This window comes from Dipodomys ordii, unplaced genomic scaffold, assembly GCF_000151885.1.
Source record: "Dipodomys ordii isolate 6190 unplaced genomic scaffold, Dord_2.0 Scaffold11, whole genome shotgun sequence".
Lineage (NCBI taxonomy): Eukaryota > Metazoa > Chordata > Mammalia > Rodentia > Heteromyidae > Dipodomys > Dipodomys ordii.
In genome coordinates this window covers 20,255,612-20,275,410 of record NW_012267227.1, presented here as the reverse complement: position 1 = coordinate 20,275,410, position 19,799 = coordinate 20,255,612, and the positions used below count along the sequence as shown (strand labels likewise).

At 38.6% G+C, this 19,799-nt stretch overlaps 1 protein-coding gene across 1 annotated transcript in view; it reads right to left on the bottom strand.

The window, feature by feature from the left end:
* Positions 1-18,776, bottom strand: part of Dph6 (diphthamine biosynthesis 6) — an 80,948-nt gene extending 62,172 nt beyond the window's left edge. The window contains exons 1-3 of the mRNA XM_013010283.1: positions 18,711-18,776; positions 15,671-15,765; positions 11,645-11,838 (exon numbers count right to left, since the gene is read on the bottom strand). Coding sequence (XP_012865737.1) covers positions 11,645-11,838; positions 15,671-15,765; positions 18,711-18,751 — 330 coding nt within the window. The 5' untranslated portion in view covers positions 18,752-18,776. The remainder of the gene's footprint in view (positions 1-11,644; positions 11,839-15,670; positions 15,766-18,710) is intronic.
* Between the last annotated feature and the right edge of the window lie 1,023 nt (positions 18,777-19,799).

Genomic DNA, 19,799 nt, shown 5'->3' with positions numbered 1-19,799 from the left:
TCACATATAAAGCTAGGTTACTTATTTCAAATAAAAGTTAAGTTGTAGGCAATCCACACAGATTCTAATTAAATAGAAGAAACAAGTACAAAGGAACTAAATCATTTCTCAATAGCCTTATTGGAGTTCAACTTCAAAAAGATATTTCGTGAAGGGACAGGACAGCTTGTTAAGACTCCTTCCATCTCAAATTACCCTGATGAATGTCTGATAAAACTTAGGTAACAACAAGAAGTAGCCAATAATTCTAAATGAAAACTCAGAATGGTCTTTTGTTTCCTTTGTTTAAGGTAAAGCTGTTAGTGAAAAACAAGAATGTCTACCAGGGAAAAAGGGACCTCTTGTCTGGACAAAACTTAAAATTTAAATACCCTGCCAGCTCTTCTGGGTCTGCTCTGCATCTGCCGGCCTACTGTTCACTGACAGACCATAGAGGGCACTGTTGTACCAGCTTTGAAACTTTACAATAGAAGCCTTTAAAAAGGAAGACTATAATGTAATTTCTCTAACAGGTCAAATGCAGGAAATCTACTAAGCTTAATATAAAGGAAAAAAGCCAAAAATGTATGTTTTTCTCGGTCGGACTTAAAACAACTGTCAGGTTGAGAACACCAAAACGTATACATTTTGCATTTCCCTTTGTAACGCTTTCATGAGAAAGGTAACCAGTCCAAGCACCCCCTTATCCACGGAAGCAGTGCCCACCGCAGAACCCCCAGACAGTCAATAGGAAAATGGATGTGGCACCCGTGCAATCTTCCCACAATTCCATCAAGAGGAAGAAGGCAGCCTGTTTGCATACTTGTGTCTAAAAGGCCAATTCCATTTGTCCCCTGAGGGTAAAATGACAGATACAGATCAATGACCCTCCCATAAAAGTAAACACACTAGAGGGAGAAAAAGAAAAAGAAAAACCTGGGAATTGAAATTCTTTAAACATAATTTTGTTACATACAAATACTCAAGCCAAAATAGAAAAGATAAGTTTTTCTTCCAGACATGCATTTTGAGCTATGGTGAAGTAGTACCATGACCCAAAGAAAATATATGTTTTACATAATGCTCACAAATTTATAATTATATATGGACAGCATTCAATTAAACCTCTATATATTTTCTATTCTTTCACATCATTCCTGTTATATAATTCTTTGAAACTAAATTCAATTACATATAGTGTGTTGCTTGCAATGTATACAATAAGATGTATATACAACATAAAGCTTCTTACTACAGCAACACTTAATTTTTTCCACTTTCTCATTCACCAAAAAAATTAAAATTTTAACAATGCTCACAATATGAACAATACAAAGATGAAAGGGAAGTCAAATTACTCTGGTAACTTAAAAGTCATTACCTAAACAGGCAGTGGTGGTTTATGCCTGTAATCCTAGTAACTCAGGAGGCTGAGATCTAAGAATTGTGGTTGGGCCGGGCGCTGGTGGCTCTCGCCTGTAATCCTAGCTACTCAGGAAGCTGAGATCTAAGAATTGTGGTTGGAAGTCAGTCACCTTGACAGGAATGTCTGTGAGACTCTTATTTCCAAACCACCAAAAGCTGGGAGTGGAGCAGTGGAGCTGTGGCTCAAGTAGTAGAGCACCAGCCTTGAGTGAAAAAGCTAAAATACAGTGCCCAAACCCAGAGTTCAAGCTCTAAAACCAGCCTGCATGTGCACACTCGCACATGCATGCACACACGCACACACGCACGTGCACATACACAGTCTTGAATTACTGGACCAGAAAGATAATTAGGTTAGTAGTGAGAATTACAATATTATGGCCCCAACTAATTAGAAATAGTATGAAAGGAAGATTCTTGATTAACATGGTGAAATCATTTCACCAAATCACATGGTAAATAAGTACTAATAGTCATAAAATTGAGATTTCTGATATAAAATCCATTCAAAAATTCCCTAGCAAAACAGTATACAACTTTTTTTTTCACATTCAGATTTCTAGAGAGATTAGCACCTTCTCTGAAATCAAACTGCAGAACTGTTAAAGTGTTAAAAAATTCCTCAATAATGTCAACCTATTTGTAAATCAAAGCAAGAAACGGGACATGGATGGTATGTACTTGTCATTGTAGTACAAAAGTAGTACAAAGCTCTAGTTAACAAGCCAGTACAAATAAAAAGTAAGGCATTGTTGAAGTCCTTAGTAGTGACTCTGACTTTAACTTATTAACTTAGCCAAAATGCTACTAGAATATACTTCCTTAAATTATTAATTTATGAGTTTTTCTTAAGTCTCTTCCTGAGGCAATGTATACTGGATGTATGTAAGTAAACAGAAAGCTTTTATAATGGTCTAATAATACGCTACACATACAAACAACCTTTTAAAAATGAATGTTGAATGTACAATCTTATGAATCAAGTTTATATAAATAGACTACATAATTTAAAAAATATGTAAGATCCTCTAGGAAGTCTACACACAATTCATAAAAAATTAAACATAAGCCTATTGCATATAATTGATCTGGATACATGCTTATATCAGAATCAGTGTTGGTTTGATGTTGAAAAGTCACACACAATTTCAAATAAGTATGAGAAAGTACCACATATAGTGAGAAAATTTATTCGCAATACTGTTTTTCATCCACGAGGATGATTGCAAAATACATCAGGTAATGTCTTTTTAATATTCAGGTTCTTTAACTAGATACTTTAGTATTGTAGAAACACAGATATTAAAATCGAATTTAGTTAACTCTAATTTATGCAAAGCTTGATTGTGAGGAATAGCTGCTAAGAGGACGCTGCATTGTTGATTCATACACAGCATTTTACTTAACTGCATTGGATAATAGCAGTGCTCCTAAAGGAGTATAAAAAGCAAAGTGATTAGCAGTCATTACTGTTAATTAGTGCTCACATTACATTACTTGGTATGAATCTCCTTTAAGTTGAATGCATGGAAAGTTTATTTTTGAAGGTTTGCTCAACCTTGCTTAGGTAAGTACTGGGACTGGCCGTCAACTACCAGTAAGCAGAATGAAAAACAGGGACCGATCAGCATGCAATTAGTATGTCTAAGTTTCTAAACAGGAAAAGGGTTGAGGAGAATGAGTAAAACTGGAAACTCATACTTCACATTCTGAAATCTCACTGATAAAAGGAGGAAATGTGTGTTTATCAAACTTGCTGTGAGTGCACACAGTTCATTTGGAGTCCTGTAAACAATTGCCTGGCTGCCCATTTCCAAATGCATGTGAAAATCTTGGGCATTCAGAGCATCGTATTTAGCAGGCAAGGTCATGCTAGTGCTGCCCTGGAAATGGGAAATTAGGAAAACCTGGCAATCAGGGGTTTAGGAGGGACCAGAAAAGCCCTGAGGCTGGATCACCATCTTTCACCACCAGCCAGGCTGTCTCTGCTTATTCAGTATTAACACAACAAGGCTGTGAGCGAGTGAAAATAACTCTATGTACCTAACTGGGACATAGGCTTTCTTGTTTAGAAAATGACAGACATTTGTCACAGGAAAAAAGAAAAATCTCTCAAACAGAGCTTTCAAAAACCAGCTCTGAAAGAAAAACAGGCTCCTCTTGAACCTCCAGAAAGGACCTAGCAACCACAGACATCCTGCGGATTATCAGGTTTCCTTTCTCTTCTACCAGTCTATACGTCTTTAAATTTTGGTCAAGCCTTTAACAAAGAAGCATCAAAAGCAATCCATGCTCATTAGAAAACAAAAATAAAAAAACCCAAGCATGCAAATACTACATACATTCAGGCTGAAAGTTATCCTTCAGAGGTTTTTCTATATGTGCATGTATACGAACGCATTTACAAAGATGTTTCCCTCTCTCAACACTTAAGGATGCTGTTCTGCACCTTCACTTTTAATGGCATAGAGCATTTCACTGTATATGGACATCACAGTTTAGACTGCCAATCACTTACAAATCTTCAAGTGTGTCTGTGGCTTTTCCCCCCACGGGGAACTGTTTGGTGAAAGGAGTATTTTGGGTTTCTGGTGAGTTCTGCCAAACTAACCTCAGAAAGGCCAAATAATTTATAGGGTTTCTATCAGCACACCATGCTTAAGTCACAGCAAGCTCCCACTGAGAGAGCTTGTACTTTTATTTCTCTTTGAAATGCCTGTTCATATCCCTACCCATATCTTTATTTGGAGACAGGTTTGCAAACATCCTTTACCAAATGCTGATTTCATTAACAGATATGGTTTAATAAGGAGACAGTAAGTGTGAACATTTGAAGACCTTATCAGTGTTAGTAACTGTACAGGAGTGTATTTTACAACATATGCTACAGAAGGGATTTCCTAACCCCCACCAAAAAAAAAATCTGAATTGGGATTGCAAAGATGATTGCACAGAAACGATCTATTCTTTCCATAAATGGGGAGGGGAGGAACCTCTAATACTAAGCTAGTATAATGTTTTCCTGTTGTCTGTTACCTTTCTGTTATCCCATGGGACAATCTGAACGTGTGTGTGTGTGTGTGTGTGTGTGTGTGTGTGTGTGTGTGTGTGTGTTGCCAGGATTTAAACTAAGGGCCTGGGATCTGTCCCTGAGTGTTTCTGCTCAAGGCTAGTTATCTACTACTTGAGTCACAGCCCACTTTCAGCTTTTTTGGTGGTTAAATGGAGATAAGAGTCTCATGGATTTTCCTTCCCAGGCTGGCTTTGAACCACGATCCTCAGATCTCAGCCTCCTGAGTAGCTAAGACTACAGTGTGAGCCAATAGTGCCTGGCTGAACATATTTTTTAAATCACTGTTTTATTAGAGATTTTAGTAAGTCAAGGAAAGAGACTCTTAACTATGAGTGGTGTACATATTTTTCATGGTATTAATATCAAAAGAAGGATCAGTTAAAAGGTGTGATTCTGGTGAGAAACACCAAGTATAGGGAAAAAAAAATTCTAAATGTCCCATTCTAGAGCTGGGTACACAGCTCAGGTGGTAGGGTGACTGCTTGCCTGCCCAGCAAATACAAGGCCCTGAATTCAATCTCCAGTACTGCCAAAAAGGAGGGGGGAGGGAGGGAGGGAGGGGGGAGGGACAGGGGGAAGGGAAGAGGGGGCGGGAGAGAAAGAGAGAGAGAGAGAGAGAGACAGAGACAGAGAGAGAGAGACAGAGAGAGATGACCCCCAAAGGAACTCCTATATACTGTTGGCAGGAATACAAGAATACAAATAAATCAATTTAGCCAGCCACTATGGGAATAAGTTAGAAAGTTCTTTAAGAAACTGAAAGTGAAACTATGAAAGTACAATATGATTCTGCTATATTCATTTTGGCATATATCCAAAGGAATGTAAATCAACATCCAAGACAGTATACACCTTTTATGTTTTCAGTAGCACTATTGACAGTAGCCAGTATATAGAATCCAAGCTTGGTGACTAACCATCAATTAGAGAAAGAAAAGGTGACACATAAACCAGGGAGTATTATTTAGCTATAAATAAGAATGAAATTATGCCATTTTCAGAAAAATAAATGGAACTGGAGATGTTAAGTGAGATAATCCAGAAACAGGTTTTTGGAATGTTGCCATAATAATAATAATAATAATTATTATTATTATAATTATAATATGCAAGGCAGGTTGTTTTGAGGGACAAAGAGCAGGTGGAAGTTGGGGGGAGGTAAGGGCAAAAGGTGAAAATTATACAAGTACATTAGGTCTGTGTATGAAAAGGGCACAATGAGACCCACTTTAAAGTGTTACAAAGAAGGATATTAAAGTTACTAATATAGTTATACAAGAGGGCTTCTTTCTGGTGTTTACAAGTGCATATAATGTACTTGATCAAATTCTGCCCACCTACCGTTTTCTAAGTCCTCTCCTTCATGCTGCCACATTTCTGCAATTACTTTCGCTAATTCTTTCTTAAATGTTCCCTTCCCTCTGGTTCAAATTAATTCAACTTAAGTCCTCCTCACAGAGCTTAGACACTGACCAAGCAGCCAAATACACTAACTGCTAATACATATTTAATATAAAACATGTTTAAATTTAAATGAAATTACAAACTAGAAATTTTTTCTTCTTCAAATTTAATGCTTATATAATATAGAGATAATATATTTTATGCATATAATTGAGATTATAGACTAGCAGATAGGATATACTATCCATGCAAATAATAATGCAAGCATGCACAAGTACTTGCAAAAATAATCTGATGTAACAGATACAAATTCAAAACATAAAAAGAAACAGATGAGGAAGTTAGGAACCGAGTCCTTTCTTTGTGTCCCTGCCCTTATCCTCCATCACTACATCCAAACCATCAGCAGCAACTCTTTCTCTAATCTATATCACTTTATACCCTCTTCTCTTTGAGTCTCACTATCTTTCTTGAGAAAGTAATATCACACCAACCTAGCAAGATGTAGGCCCTGAATTCAAACCCATTACTCCTGAGAGAGAGAGCACACACAGATACGATGATATAAAATATTAAGATCACAATATTTACAATAAACAGCTATGATCATTGCCTCTGATTATATTTATATTTATATTGCCATATAAAAGCTATAAAAATTGGCCATGGAGCTCTAACATAGCTCTATGTTAAACATACTCTTTGCCACTACTGAACTACGTTATTATGCCCCATTGTTCTTCAATGTGCCTTCTCCTTTCTCCCACTAGTTCCCAGTAGTATCCTCATAATCTTAAGTTAGCCATGTATTTTCACTTTTGACACCAGGTATTTGAGTGGCTCTACACAGTTGTATTTCTCTAATTCATTTCTTATACAAGGAGGTTCAGCCTGATGACCTTAAGGTTGCTTTATAACTCTATTATACTCTTATTCCTTTTGCAAAATCTTCAGGGTAGTGATTTTTGACCCTGCTTCACTACTAGAACTTACACACACACACGCACACACACACACACACATGCACGCACACATGCACGCATGCACCCCTACAGATTCTAATGGACTCCTAATAGAACTCATTCAAAAATCAAGTACTAGCAGGATATGAAATCAATACACAAAAATAAGTAGCGTTTTTATACACACCAATGAGGAGATTGTTGAGAAATAATTAAAGAACTCCCATACATAATAGCCATAAAGTTTTTTAGGAAAAAAATTTAACCTTGGAAAGGAAAAGACATCTACAGTAAAAATACAAACACTGATGAAATTGAAAAGGAACACGAACACGCACACACACACACACACACAACTTTCAATCTTCATGGATTAGAAAAATAATGTGTTTTTTAAATCTCTGCACTACCCAAGCCCATATATAGAGTCAAAAATATCTCACAGAACTAGAAAAAAATAATCCTAAACTACATATGGAAGCAGAAAAGATGCTGTGTAGCCAAAAGCAAGCTAGAGGACAAAGAACACAGCTGGAGACGTCACAATACCTGGTTTTCAAGACTTGATGTATCCACAGTTACCCTAAGAGCATGGCGTTGTATTCTCTAGGCTTTAGGTAGAGACCCTGGGCCTCTGGTAAGTTTAGTAACTATAATCCTATCAAATACTGCCCAATATTTTATTCCTAAACAGACCGTTCATTATGTAATTCCTTACACATGTCTCACCTAATCACTTGAAAGGACTAATTATGCACAGCTCAGTGACGTTGCAGCTGGGAATGCACAAGATACTAGTCTGGTGAATCATGGGAATGGACAAGACACTGACTGCTCTGCTCCATCACTGAGTTTTCGTTGAGCCTAGAATCAATACTTAAAGAGCATTTACTGTGCCAATGGACCAGGTTTAATGTCCCAATTTTGGGGACTTGACAAGGCTTGAGGCAAGCTGCATAATGTTGGAGAGCCAGGAACAAGGCTAAGTGCGTGTTTAATTCTGGGCCCCCTGCAAATCTTACGGCCATTTTATATTTCTTCACTTCAAATATCTTCAGATATACCTCAAGATCTCAAGTGAAAAGAAAGTCATGAAGTAATTTTTATTATAAGCATGTTTTCTAAAGTGGAGATACCAAAAGTATTTTGGAGAGCTGTTTGCTCATCAATTTCATGAAATTGTCAGGCTGGAAATTATTCTTACTACTGATAGTGATTACACTTCCAAAAGGATAGATCCCTTATTTTGAAAACATTTACTATAATGCCCATTCTGTTAAAGCTTCTACATAGAAAACAGTCAATTCAATGTTGGTTTTACATCACACATTAAAACAATATCATGGTGATTCCATAATAGATAAATTATTTCAAATAAAATAATAGGACACATTTTGGACTTAACTACTTTAATGTCCTTTTAGAGACTCTGAAAACTAGAACATCTCCTAGGCAAAACTCAGCTCTAATATTTGGAGGAGAAATGAAACATAAAAAATAAAATAATAACCTACATATGAAAGTCACTAAAGTGCAATGTATTATAAATAAATGCTGAACATGAAATTAAATCTACATATATTCAGTAATTCATTAATATTCAAAGGATAATTAAAATGCAGTTCTATCTTCTTCTAAGAACAAGTGAAGACTAACTTGAAAAATTGCAGCTTTTCTAGATTAGTTTTTTTATATGATTACTCAATTATTCATTAGAATATGTATGACCTCTCTTGGAATTTTTGTATCAGTGTTTCAGAAATGGACTGAACTATAAAAACCTAATCATACAATTTCTTTCATAAAAGCAATATATCTCTGATATTTATGTCCTTAAAACATCCCATAGTGAAATGAATATTTCTACACAGGAAAAGAAATAACTATTTAGTTCAAGACAACTTGATAATATCTCTTTAAACTATAGTTATAATTACCAGGTATGAAATTCTAGAGCAGAAGTTGTCAAGATTTAACATTAACAATAATTTATATCATAACTGATGGTTACTATAAAGATAATGGCAAAGCATCCATTTCTCCAAAGACAGCATAGACTGAAAGGAAATTTCTTCTTAATTACTACTAATCTGCCTATTTTTAATTAAATAGATTAGTAATTTATTATCTTTCCATTTCTTGGAGAGCTATTATTACCACAGAGCTTCCTGTTACCAAGTTTGCGATTTTTAAGCAACTCAATTCCTTCTAAGTTCCACCAATCTGTCACATTGGTTTATATTAAAGTCTTAAAGTCAAGGTTGGGCACCAATGATTCATACCTGTAATCCTAGTAACCCATGAGGCTGAAATTTGAGGTTTGCAGTTCAAGCCAGCTTGGGCAGTTTGTGAGACTCTCATCTCTGACTAACAAACATTTTGGATTTGAGTTCCTTCTTTGATAAACCAAATAGTTAAAATTAGCAGGTACTCTCCCAGTGATTTTCTGTGAAAAGAATCTACTTATGCATGTGTAGATGAATAGTAAATTATAAAACAACTCTTTTTCTGTCTTTAAAATTCTGAAATACAAAATAAGAACTCTTATAATCAAGCAAATTTGAAAGAACTTAGGTGATTCCTATATATTTTTATTTCAAATCAAAATCTTTAACTGGTATTGAGCCTGACTAGTACTAATTTTGAAGTACATTCATAAAGCAATGATTTGCAAGTAGGAAATGTTCATAACACTACTTCATGAACTTCTGAGAAGGTTGGACTTCTCTGAAGAATGAGCAAATGATTCAATGTCCTTTGGGGGAAGAAAGAATAGAAATCTTTTTATTTATCTTTTTATTGTGAAAATATGTTTCAGACATCCAGGAAATACTGGCTTAAAATTTCCTATTTCATCAGTACACCTTTTGTGAACTGAGTACAGCTGACTGGATAAAATTTATGGTTGAGAAAAATATGAAACTATATTCAAATAGTTGTTTATCAATGAAAATGTAAGGTCACTGCTCACTATAAAAGCATCTCAACTAGTAAACAGGTACTGAATAGAATACTTACTAGATCTGTGAGTACCATACTTCTAAATTTTGTCTACATAATATCAAGAATAAGTTCATGTTGCTTATAGAATTGTATGTGCAATGTAAGTACCTAACTGATGCTTCTCTCACCACATTGAAGCAGGCTCAATTGTGTTAGTTCTAACTTATCACAAGGTCTAGTCTCACTCCCAGCCCTCCCTGCCATCAGCTGCTATCACTTTGATGCTGCCTTATTCTCTCTTCACAATCTCCAATATTAACTGTGTTGTTTGTGTTCTGCCTGTTCTCTTCCATTAGAAATAGTAGTCCACCAAATGGGATTGCATGAAATTGCAGAGCTTCTGCATGGCAAAGGACATAGCTAGCACGATCAATAGAAAGCCCACCGATTGGGAGAAGATCTTCACTAGCCATACAATGGACAAGTGTCTCATATCTAAAATATACCTGGAACTCAAAAAATTAAATCCCCAAGAACAAATTCTCAAAGAAACAACTGCCCAATAAATAAGTGGGCTAAAGCCTTAAAGACATACTTCTCTGAAGAGGAAAGAAGGATGGCCAATAGACACATGGAGAAATGCTCAACCTCCCTAGCCATAAAAGAAATGCAAATCAAAATAACATTGAGATACCACTTCACCCCAGTTAGAATGGCTATAATCAAGAACTCTAATAACAACAGATGCTGGAGAGGATGTGGACAGAAGGGAACCTTACTGCATTGTTGGTGGGAGTGTAAATTTGTTCAACCACTTTGGAAAGTAGTATGGAGGTTCCTCAAAAGACTCCCCCTATGACCCAGCGATCCCACTTTTGGGCATTTACCCAAATGATCACAAACAAGACCACACTAAAGCTTCCATCACGACTATGTTTACTGCAGCATTATTTACCATAGCTAAGATATGGAACCAACCCAGATGCCCCTCAGTAGATGAATGGATCAAGAAAATGTGGTATATATACACAATGGAATTCTATGCCTCCATCAGAAAGAATGACATTGCCCCATTTGTTAGGAAATGGAAAGACTCAGAAAAAATTAAATTAAGTAAAGTAAGCCAGGCCCAAAGAAACCTAGGTCCCATGGTTTCCCTTATTTGCAATAATTAGCATATGTTTGAGTCAAACAGAAAAGGTTAGATAAGTTGATATTAGGTAAAATGAACCCCAAGATAAGTATTCAAATGTTTTTTCTTTCATGCAATTGTTTCTAACATATTTATAAGATGATTTCTTTGTTGCTTTGTATGTCCCTCCCCCACAGTATAACCCCTGCTTTCACTGTATTTTATGTTGGTATAATTTGTGGAGGGGAAGGGAAAAAACTAATTGTTTAAATAGGGATACAGGTAGACCCAGTGCAACAATGAGATATACAAGATGCTATGTCGAAAAACGAACTTTACAACTTTGGAGGGGGGTGGGGGGGTTGGGAGATGGGAAGGGATGGGAAGGGGAAACAAAGGAGGAGGCAATAATGCTTGATAAGAAATATACTCATTACCTTGCCCATGTAATTGTAACCCCTCTGTATGGTATTTTCACAATAAAAAAAAAATGGGGGCTGGTAAGGTGGCTCAGTGGTAGAGCACTTGCCTTGCATGCATGAGGCCCTGGGTTCGATTCCTCAGCACCACATAAGCAAAAAGAAAATAGCCGGAAGTGGCGCTGTGGCTCAAGTGGTAGAGCGCTAGCCTTGAGCTGAAGAGCTGAGGGGCAGCGCCTAGGCCCAGAGTTCTGGCCCCATGACCAGACCCCCCCCCAAAAAAAAAGTAACTAGTTACTCCACATACCTTGACAAGTTTCAAAAGCTCATAGAGGTCTTCAACCTCATCACCTTCACATTTGGAGTACACACGTCCCGTATCCAAGCTCTTGCCTCTTATGGTCCTGCGGTACAGGGGAAGGGACATTGCTTCTGCATACAAGTCAATGGTGTGGTGACCCACTGTCTGATACATGTAGCTGTCCAATTCATCAGTTCCCACTGCAATAATGAAAGTAGAAAGGATTAGTAAAACAGAGTGAAATGAAATGGATTTGAACAGCTCGAAGGGCAGTCAGCACAGAACTCCAAAGTTTCCTATAATATAACAGCTGCAGAAATACAATGGAATAATATGTAAACACTGTGTATTTGTCTGTAGTCCCATCTGGATCATAGCAGCCGTAATCATCTCTACTACTAATTACTAATAAAACTATAAATAAATTATTATAACTATATGCAACAATGTTTAAAGGGAAGAGTAATGTTTTCAATAAATTTTGATTGGTTTATTCAATTAAAATTTTTATTATATAAATATTTTTCTATCATTCAAGGTTATTCACAAGGTCACTACTTAGTAAGTAGCAGTATTTTTTGGAAAACACTTAGATGTTCTTGGTATATTTTCACAAATTATCAATATGGGTAAATATTCAAAATAGATGTTAGACCACATTATATGAAATGAATGGACTTAGAAATATATAACAATACATTTTTTAATCTCAATTATTTTTTTAGAAAAAGTATTGTGAATATTTACAAAGATTATTTTTAAAGATGCGTCACAGCATAGTATGAATACAAATGCATTCATTAATATAATTTTTAAAATGAGGTTTTTTTCAAAGTGTGTTCTCCAGAATATAAATTCCCAAATACATTAATACAAAGGTATTGTAAAAAGGATTGCATGTCAAAAAATTTACAATAGACACACAAAAATTATGCCTAACAGATGTCCTTGCTGCATGTTTTCCTAGGATACTGCACTTTCATCTCTTAACTTTATCTATCTACAGAATTCATATATTTCATGGAGGTATTTGTGTGCCAAAGAAGACAGCAGAAATACTACTGTAGAATAATATTTAATGGAATGGAAAATGTTCACAACACGTTTAAGAAAAAAATACACTATAAAATAAGTCAGATGCATATGTATGTTTTGATACCTACATATATATGTATGGATTTATATATGTCAAACAGGCCCAAGGCTTCATTTCACATGTTAACTAGTCCATCAAAGAGAAAAATGGAAGTTCTCCACATTATAAGCCATCTCATTTTGCCTCACCAGATTTCTTACACACACACTGGGTTCCAGCAGAATGGTACTCACAGTATTATTATAAATCTGTCTGGTTTGGGTCCAGGCAAGAAGTAGAGATACAAAGTCACCTAAAAACCTTTTATTAGTTTTCTCTCAACCCACAGTTAGACTGGATCTTTAAATGTTTTAGTGTGAAAGGATCTTGTTATACTAAATCAATCTATTCAAAGGAATGTGTGCTTCTTAGAAAGAAACATCCTGCTATCAGTATAATAACTAAAACATTTTGCAGGCTTCAAAAACCTAGTAAAGTTGGGTGCGGATGGCTCATGCCTATAATCCTAGCCACTCAGGAGGCTGAGATCTGAGGATCACAGTTCAAAGCCAGCCCGGGCAGGAACGTCCATGAGACTGTTATCTCCAATTAACCATCAGATAACCGGAAGTGGCGCTGTGGCTCAAGTGGTGGAGTGTGCCTTGAGCTGAAGAGCGCAGGGACAGTGTTCAGGCCCAGAGTTCAAGACCCACAATTGACAAAACAACAACAACAACAAAAAAACACCTGGTAAATAACTTTTTTTAGGCTCCAGTTAATCTTCACCACAATGTAACTTTGTTACATGTCAAACTGGCATGAGATAAAATAAATCACTGTTGTCCAAAGCACTTTAATGAACATGTCAGAAAAGTTACCACGAGATGGTTTTATAAATTTTATAACAAATGCACATTATCCCCATTAATGTGAACATCTTTTCCAGACTATCTACTGAAAACACAATATTCTCTAACCAATTTTGTTCCAGAGTCCTTGCTAGTAGTCATTCCTCTTTGAGGTTCTTTTTGCAACATGTCAGAAGGCAAAAGAAGCCATTCAATGATCTTAACTGACTACACTTGATTATCAGCAAAAGTCCCCCTGATCTACCAACCTGTGGCAATCTGTTCTCTTCTACAACAGTTACTGTAGATTCAGCTCACTTCTTCCTTAATAATATTCTAATTCCATTTACTCTTAAATTTTTAATCACTAACAGTATTTTAAATAAATGTCTGCATTCCACACTAACAGGTATGATTTAAAGACACGCTTGTCATTATACTGCTCTGCCAGTAAACTATGCACATAAGAAGATTAAATATTAATGACTCCATACAAGATGAATACAATAAATGATGTAGAAAAGCTGCAAACAAGATAGAAACTCAAGAGAGAGAAATCATATCATATGTATATTATGAATAATATAAACATCTGATTTTTAACTACTAAGACCTATCAAGACAGATTAAAAGACCCACCTATCCTGGCTAGCAATATGGGATAAAGGAATGTTTTCTTTTGTAATAGTGTAATCCTGAGAGTTTACTTTTCTTTCATAATATGGAAGTTACATAATGGTTCTCGCTCAGCTTCAAAGTCTTTCTTATTTAAAGTTAGAACTAGAATGCCATTTTCATTTACAAAAAAAAAGCTCTTACTTCTGAAAAAATTGGTGATGACTCATCACTAATGTTAACTATTAGACATTTACCATGACTGTAAAGAATCTGTGCTATTTATAAAACGCTTTTATTCTCTACTTTCCACATCATTTCCACAGTCAGTTAGTTGGGTTTTGATCATGAAAGGAAATTCAAGTAACTGACTAACAGAAATTCTTGTAGCTCCAGGGATCATTCAAACGAGTTCCTTATTCAGTGACCCAATGAATAAGCTTTGAGTGAATTCCTACTGGACACAAATCACTGTGCTGAGTGTTCAGGAGCACTTAATGGAAGATACAAGATATGATGTCTGCTTTCAAGAATCTCATAATCTATCTGAGTATTTATAGAAAAAATAAAGGAGCAATTATAAAAGGATATAGAAACAAAAATACAGCAGAAGGCAGTTCCAAGGAAAGGAAAACCTTTAGTGTTAGGTTATAATTCAATTAAATTTACCATATATTATCTCCATGACATGAACTATGATTAATGTTTTCACATACACTACTCCTTAATTCATTTGAAAATAACAGTAGAGCAAAAACATACGCTGGGAAAAGTTAAAGAAAAGAGATACTAAGAGGATCATATTAAAAGAACCACATAGAAAAGTAAGAATGCATAAAGTTAGGTCAGTGCTTTTTTTTCTTTAAAGTTAGCAGTTAATATCTCTAGTTATATAAGCATAACAAAAGTACAAAAAGTGAAGTGGTAAGTGTTCATTCTTTAAAAAATTATAATCAAGAAATTTCATTGAAAAAAGTAATCAAAATGAGATTTTTAGACTATAATTAAAAGGTGGAAATAAATTGCTCTATGTACTCTCAAGTCTCATGTTTGACCTGAATGTAAGAAAACTGAGTTGTACCTTTTCACTAGTAACATTCACCTATTACAACATGTCTGCCTGCCACCCTCTCTGAGGCATGAGCGTGTATTTTATTTGTACACTGCCTGCAACACTTGCACATGTGGTGCAGTAGAACATTACTGCACACTGAAGTGAGAGAGTTCCAGTCTCATTTCTGAATGTTTGCACTGGCTATTTTACTTCTGGCAAATTTAACAAAACTCTAAGCTTCAGTATCTCTACCTAGTAAGGATAGGATTAATGATGCTTCCAAGGGTGAAAAATGCCAAGCTCTAGTTACGGCCCCACTTCTAACACCGCTGAATGCAAGGTGGTCTTTTGTTCTCTTTGCCTACTGCATACAGGAAGATAGAATTACAAAGCTGAGTTCCAGTCACCTGGAGAGCTTCCCCATAAAGGTATACACGCACCTTGGTTTTCATCTGGTCTTAAGTTTGCTAAAGCAACAATCTGATGTCCAGCAGAAATGCACTGCATCATATTATAACAGCTGTCCTTCCCACCACTAAAAAACAAATGAGAGAGAAAGTGGGGAGAGAAAGAGGGAGAAAGAGAGAGAGAGAGAGAGAGAGAGAGAGAGAGAGAGAGAGAGCAGATGATTATCAGGTTACTGACCAAAATACAACATAGAATCACTAGATATCAGAATACATTATTTCCTCACCTATTCTGAATAAAAGGACTGTTTCACAATTAGATAATAGTAATAATACATTAATTTCTAAATTTTAAGATAAGCAAATATATCTCAATGTCTTAAAGTTGCTCCTTTTAAGAGCTTATGAAATTACATGGCATTATAACAAAGAACTCTAAACCAAGTATGGTATTTGGAATAGTGGCTCCAATAAAATGCTTTAACAAATGAAAAATGTTTTGGAATTTACATCCCAGATAGATATACTCATTAGATGAAATACTGTAAATAATAACAATAATCTGTTCCATCGTGAGAAATCTAACTACTGGCTACTATCACAAATCAAATTAAGTTTGATTTCCAACTTCATGATATATACTTAGTTTCAATCTGTAAGGATGAAAACCCAAATGAAAAGTATCAGTACTTCAGCCATCATGGTATATGCAACCCTGATTTCAGAAGGGCTCAGTGGGAAGGAAAGGATGAGGGGCAAAAGGAATGTTAAAAACCCATGCTCTCTTCAGATTGATATTCCATGCCATTAAGCAGATTTCCCACAACTTCCTTCAGTGAACATACTGCTCACTTTCCCCCAAACAAAAGGGAAATGCTCTACTATCACAATGTGCATTCAGTCAGAACTTAGCCTTACAATTTATTTTAAAATAGGCTGATATTTCCAAGTTTCACAATATTAATTCCTAATTTGAGTTCTCTAGAATGCTGGTGTCTGGGAAAATGTTAGCTGAATACCTTAGGAACAAAGGCTTTCCAAGGCAAACAACCTTGCTAAATGCCAAACACATCACTCTCATTTAGAACTCCACTGAATAGCTGATAGATGAGTTCAGCCAATTGCAAGTCAAAAAACTTTTTTGGGAAAAAGAATCTAACTGAACACGTAAAGACTTTTTACCAGGTAAGCACTCTACTACCTTGGACAAGACTCCAGTTCTTTTGAAGTTCTGAACTCCAGTTTATTGTGAAGATGATGTCTTGTACTCTTTGCCCAGAGCTAGGCTCAGACTGCAATCCTCCTACCTATGCTTCCCACATAACTGGGAATAGACTTCCCAGTGTTTGACGAAAGAGATGGGGAGGGAGGGTGGCTACCTCAAACCATGTCCCTCCAGCTCTTGCCTTCTGAGTAACTACATACAATACCAGCTACAGGTACGGGTCCTGTTGCTCAGCTTTGTGTTATTATTCACTAAGAAATGACATGCAACAGCTAATTACATGGCATTTATATTAGGCATTATAAATAATCCAGAGATGATTATACAGGAGAGTGTACTTGAGCTGTATACAACATTTTACATGAAGCACTTGGCATTTACAGATGTGAGTATCCATGGTGGTCCTGGAACCAATCTCCCATAGATACCAGGCATGACAATACATGTTAGGTGGAAAAGTCTACAGACCCAGACTTTTAATTCCTAAATTAATTACTAAACTAAGCTAGTCAATGTGCTTAGGTTTACATGCCTCAGTTTAAAAAAAAAAAAAAGACTTGTCTAGAAAATCCCAGGTGTCATAGTACGATAAACTTAGTAAAATGCCTATTAGGAAAACAAGGTTGTATGTTCTAAAGCTATTTAAATATTTCACTTATTCCCTAAAACACACCTTATTTCTCAATCTCTGTATGTTTGCCTCTCCTATACATACACAGACACATGAGTGGCAAATCTTGTGTTGCTTAAATGCCTATTTTATATGTAATAATTACATAATAGGTATGTAATACATGGGCGTTCATATAAGTGTGTGCAATACTATATATAGCTTGTGTATTCATTAACTATGTATTTCCTGACATCTATATAGCTCTTTAAATGTAACAATTTCCAAACATTGCGTTTTTTCATTTTAATAGTAACATAGCTTTTCATTGAAGAGGATAATGAACTATGACAATCTTTACTTCTCTCCCATACTTCTGCCTTCAACTGGCTTGCATTCCTCTGCCACTTTTGACCAAATGAATGTGAATAACTTATTTACTGGGCTACTTTACAGGGGGAGTTTACTGAATTGCAGTGTTTATTGTCCCACTGTGGCCTAGTCTAAAACTGGCGGGAAAGTCCAAGTAACTGAAAGGAGTCCAGCCACTGAGGAAAGATGGGAGCATTTTATCAAGAAATCTTTAACCGGTCGATTGCCAACTTAGGATCGTTACCGAGTCTATTGCTTTAGAACGATTTAAAAAGTGTATGGGACACTATTCTGATCCAAGTCTGGCACAGGTGACAAGGAGTCTGAACTCCCGAGCTGATGCTCTTGTGTTTGAAACGCTGCCGTGGGGCCGGGTCTGGGCTAGAGAACTTGACAACCTCCGACACCTCAATGGGAGGCTCTACACAGCCCGCGGGTGCGTGCGCAGGATGCGGGAAGGCCGCTTCCAACAACCGGAGTCTCGCAGGCAGCCGCACCCTGGGGTAGCGAACTCAAAAACAGAAGAAAAAGGAGCAAAACGACACTGTCGCCCGCCGTCCGCCAGGAGGGGAGGAGGAGGGCCGCACTCCGGTTCCGAGGGCCCGCGCCGGGGGAGCGGCCCCGGGGAAGGCGGCAGCTCCGAGCCTCCGGCCGGGGCGAGGCCGCGGCGCCGGCCCTCAGCCCCTTCCCAGGCCGGGCGCGCCGGGACCGGGCCCCGCTGGCCGGGGAACGCCCGCAGACGCCTCTCGGTGTCCCGGAGAAACCAGGCCGGCCCGGGGCGCCAGCACGGACGCCCTATCCTTGCACCCGGGGGCGGCGGCCGGGGGCCGGTGAGGGACGGCGGAGGCGGCCTGGCGACTCGTTACCTGATCAGGGCCGCGACCCGCATGCTGACCGCCGAGCGCATGCGCGGCGGGACCTGGAGGCCGGCGCGTCGCAAGTGTGACGTAGGCGGGTCCTCGCCCGTGTGGTCCGCGCCGCTGCCTGTCCGCGGGGCGACGTCGCGGCCCAGTCGCCGGTCCCCCCCCAGGATCCCTGGAGCACCGAGTGAACGCCACCGCGGCGCCCGTCCTTCTGGCGATGGCCTCTTGGCTCAAATAAGAGGAAAAAAAAAACTAAAAAGTTCGGGCGTGTCCTGGGCACCTAAGTGAGGGCGCCAAAGTTGCGTGGAGGCCCCCGCCGCCCGGCCCGGGGCGCGGGGTCGGCGTCGGTAAGACGGGGTGGCGGGTGGGGCCGCGCCAGGAAGGGAACCGCACACCTGGGCTCCCCCCGCGCGGCCGCGCTGCTCTTCGAGTCCGTGGGGTCGCGGTGTGAGCCGAGGTCAGAGGTCAGGGTAGCGTCGGGGTCGGGCGCCTCGACGCGGGCCCCTCCTGGGTTTGCCCGCCAGTCCCGCGCCCGGGCCAGAAAGCTTCAGCGTGCTCTGAGCCCGAGGCCGGCCGCTTTCCAGAAAGGGGACTTCGCTGCCGATCGAATCCAGAGCGCTTACCCGGTGCCGCGTGCACCGGCTGCTGCGTGAGGCCCGCCGGGCGCATGCGCAGGCAAGGCCGGCCGGCGGCCTGGCGTCAGGGCCGTAGCTGAGGAGACAGCACGCAGGTAAAAGCAACAGTGTGTTAGAAAGGGAGGAGTCGGCAAGGTGGGCGTCGGTGGCTCACGCCTGTCATCCTAGCTACTCTGGGGGCTGGGACCTGAGGATCGCGGTTCAAAGCCAGCCCGGGCGGGAAAGTCCGTGAGACTCTGATCTCCAATAAACCACCAGGAAACCGGAAGTGGCGCTGTGGCTCAAGCGGTAGAGCGCTCGCCTTGAGCTGAAGAGCGGAGGGACAGCGGCCAGGCCCGGAGTTCAGGCCCCACGACCGACAAAAAAAAAAAAGAAATTGGGAGGGACAAATAGAATGTCTAGGAAAGCTTTATTGGTGAGGTAAGTTGAACTCAATTTAAAGAGAAGAGTTAGCTGT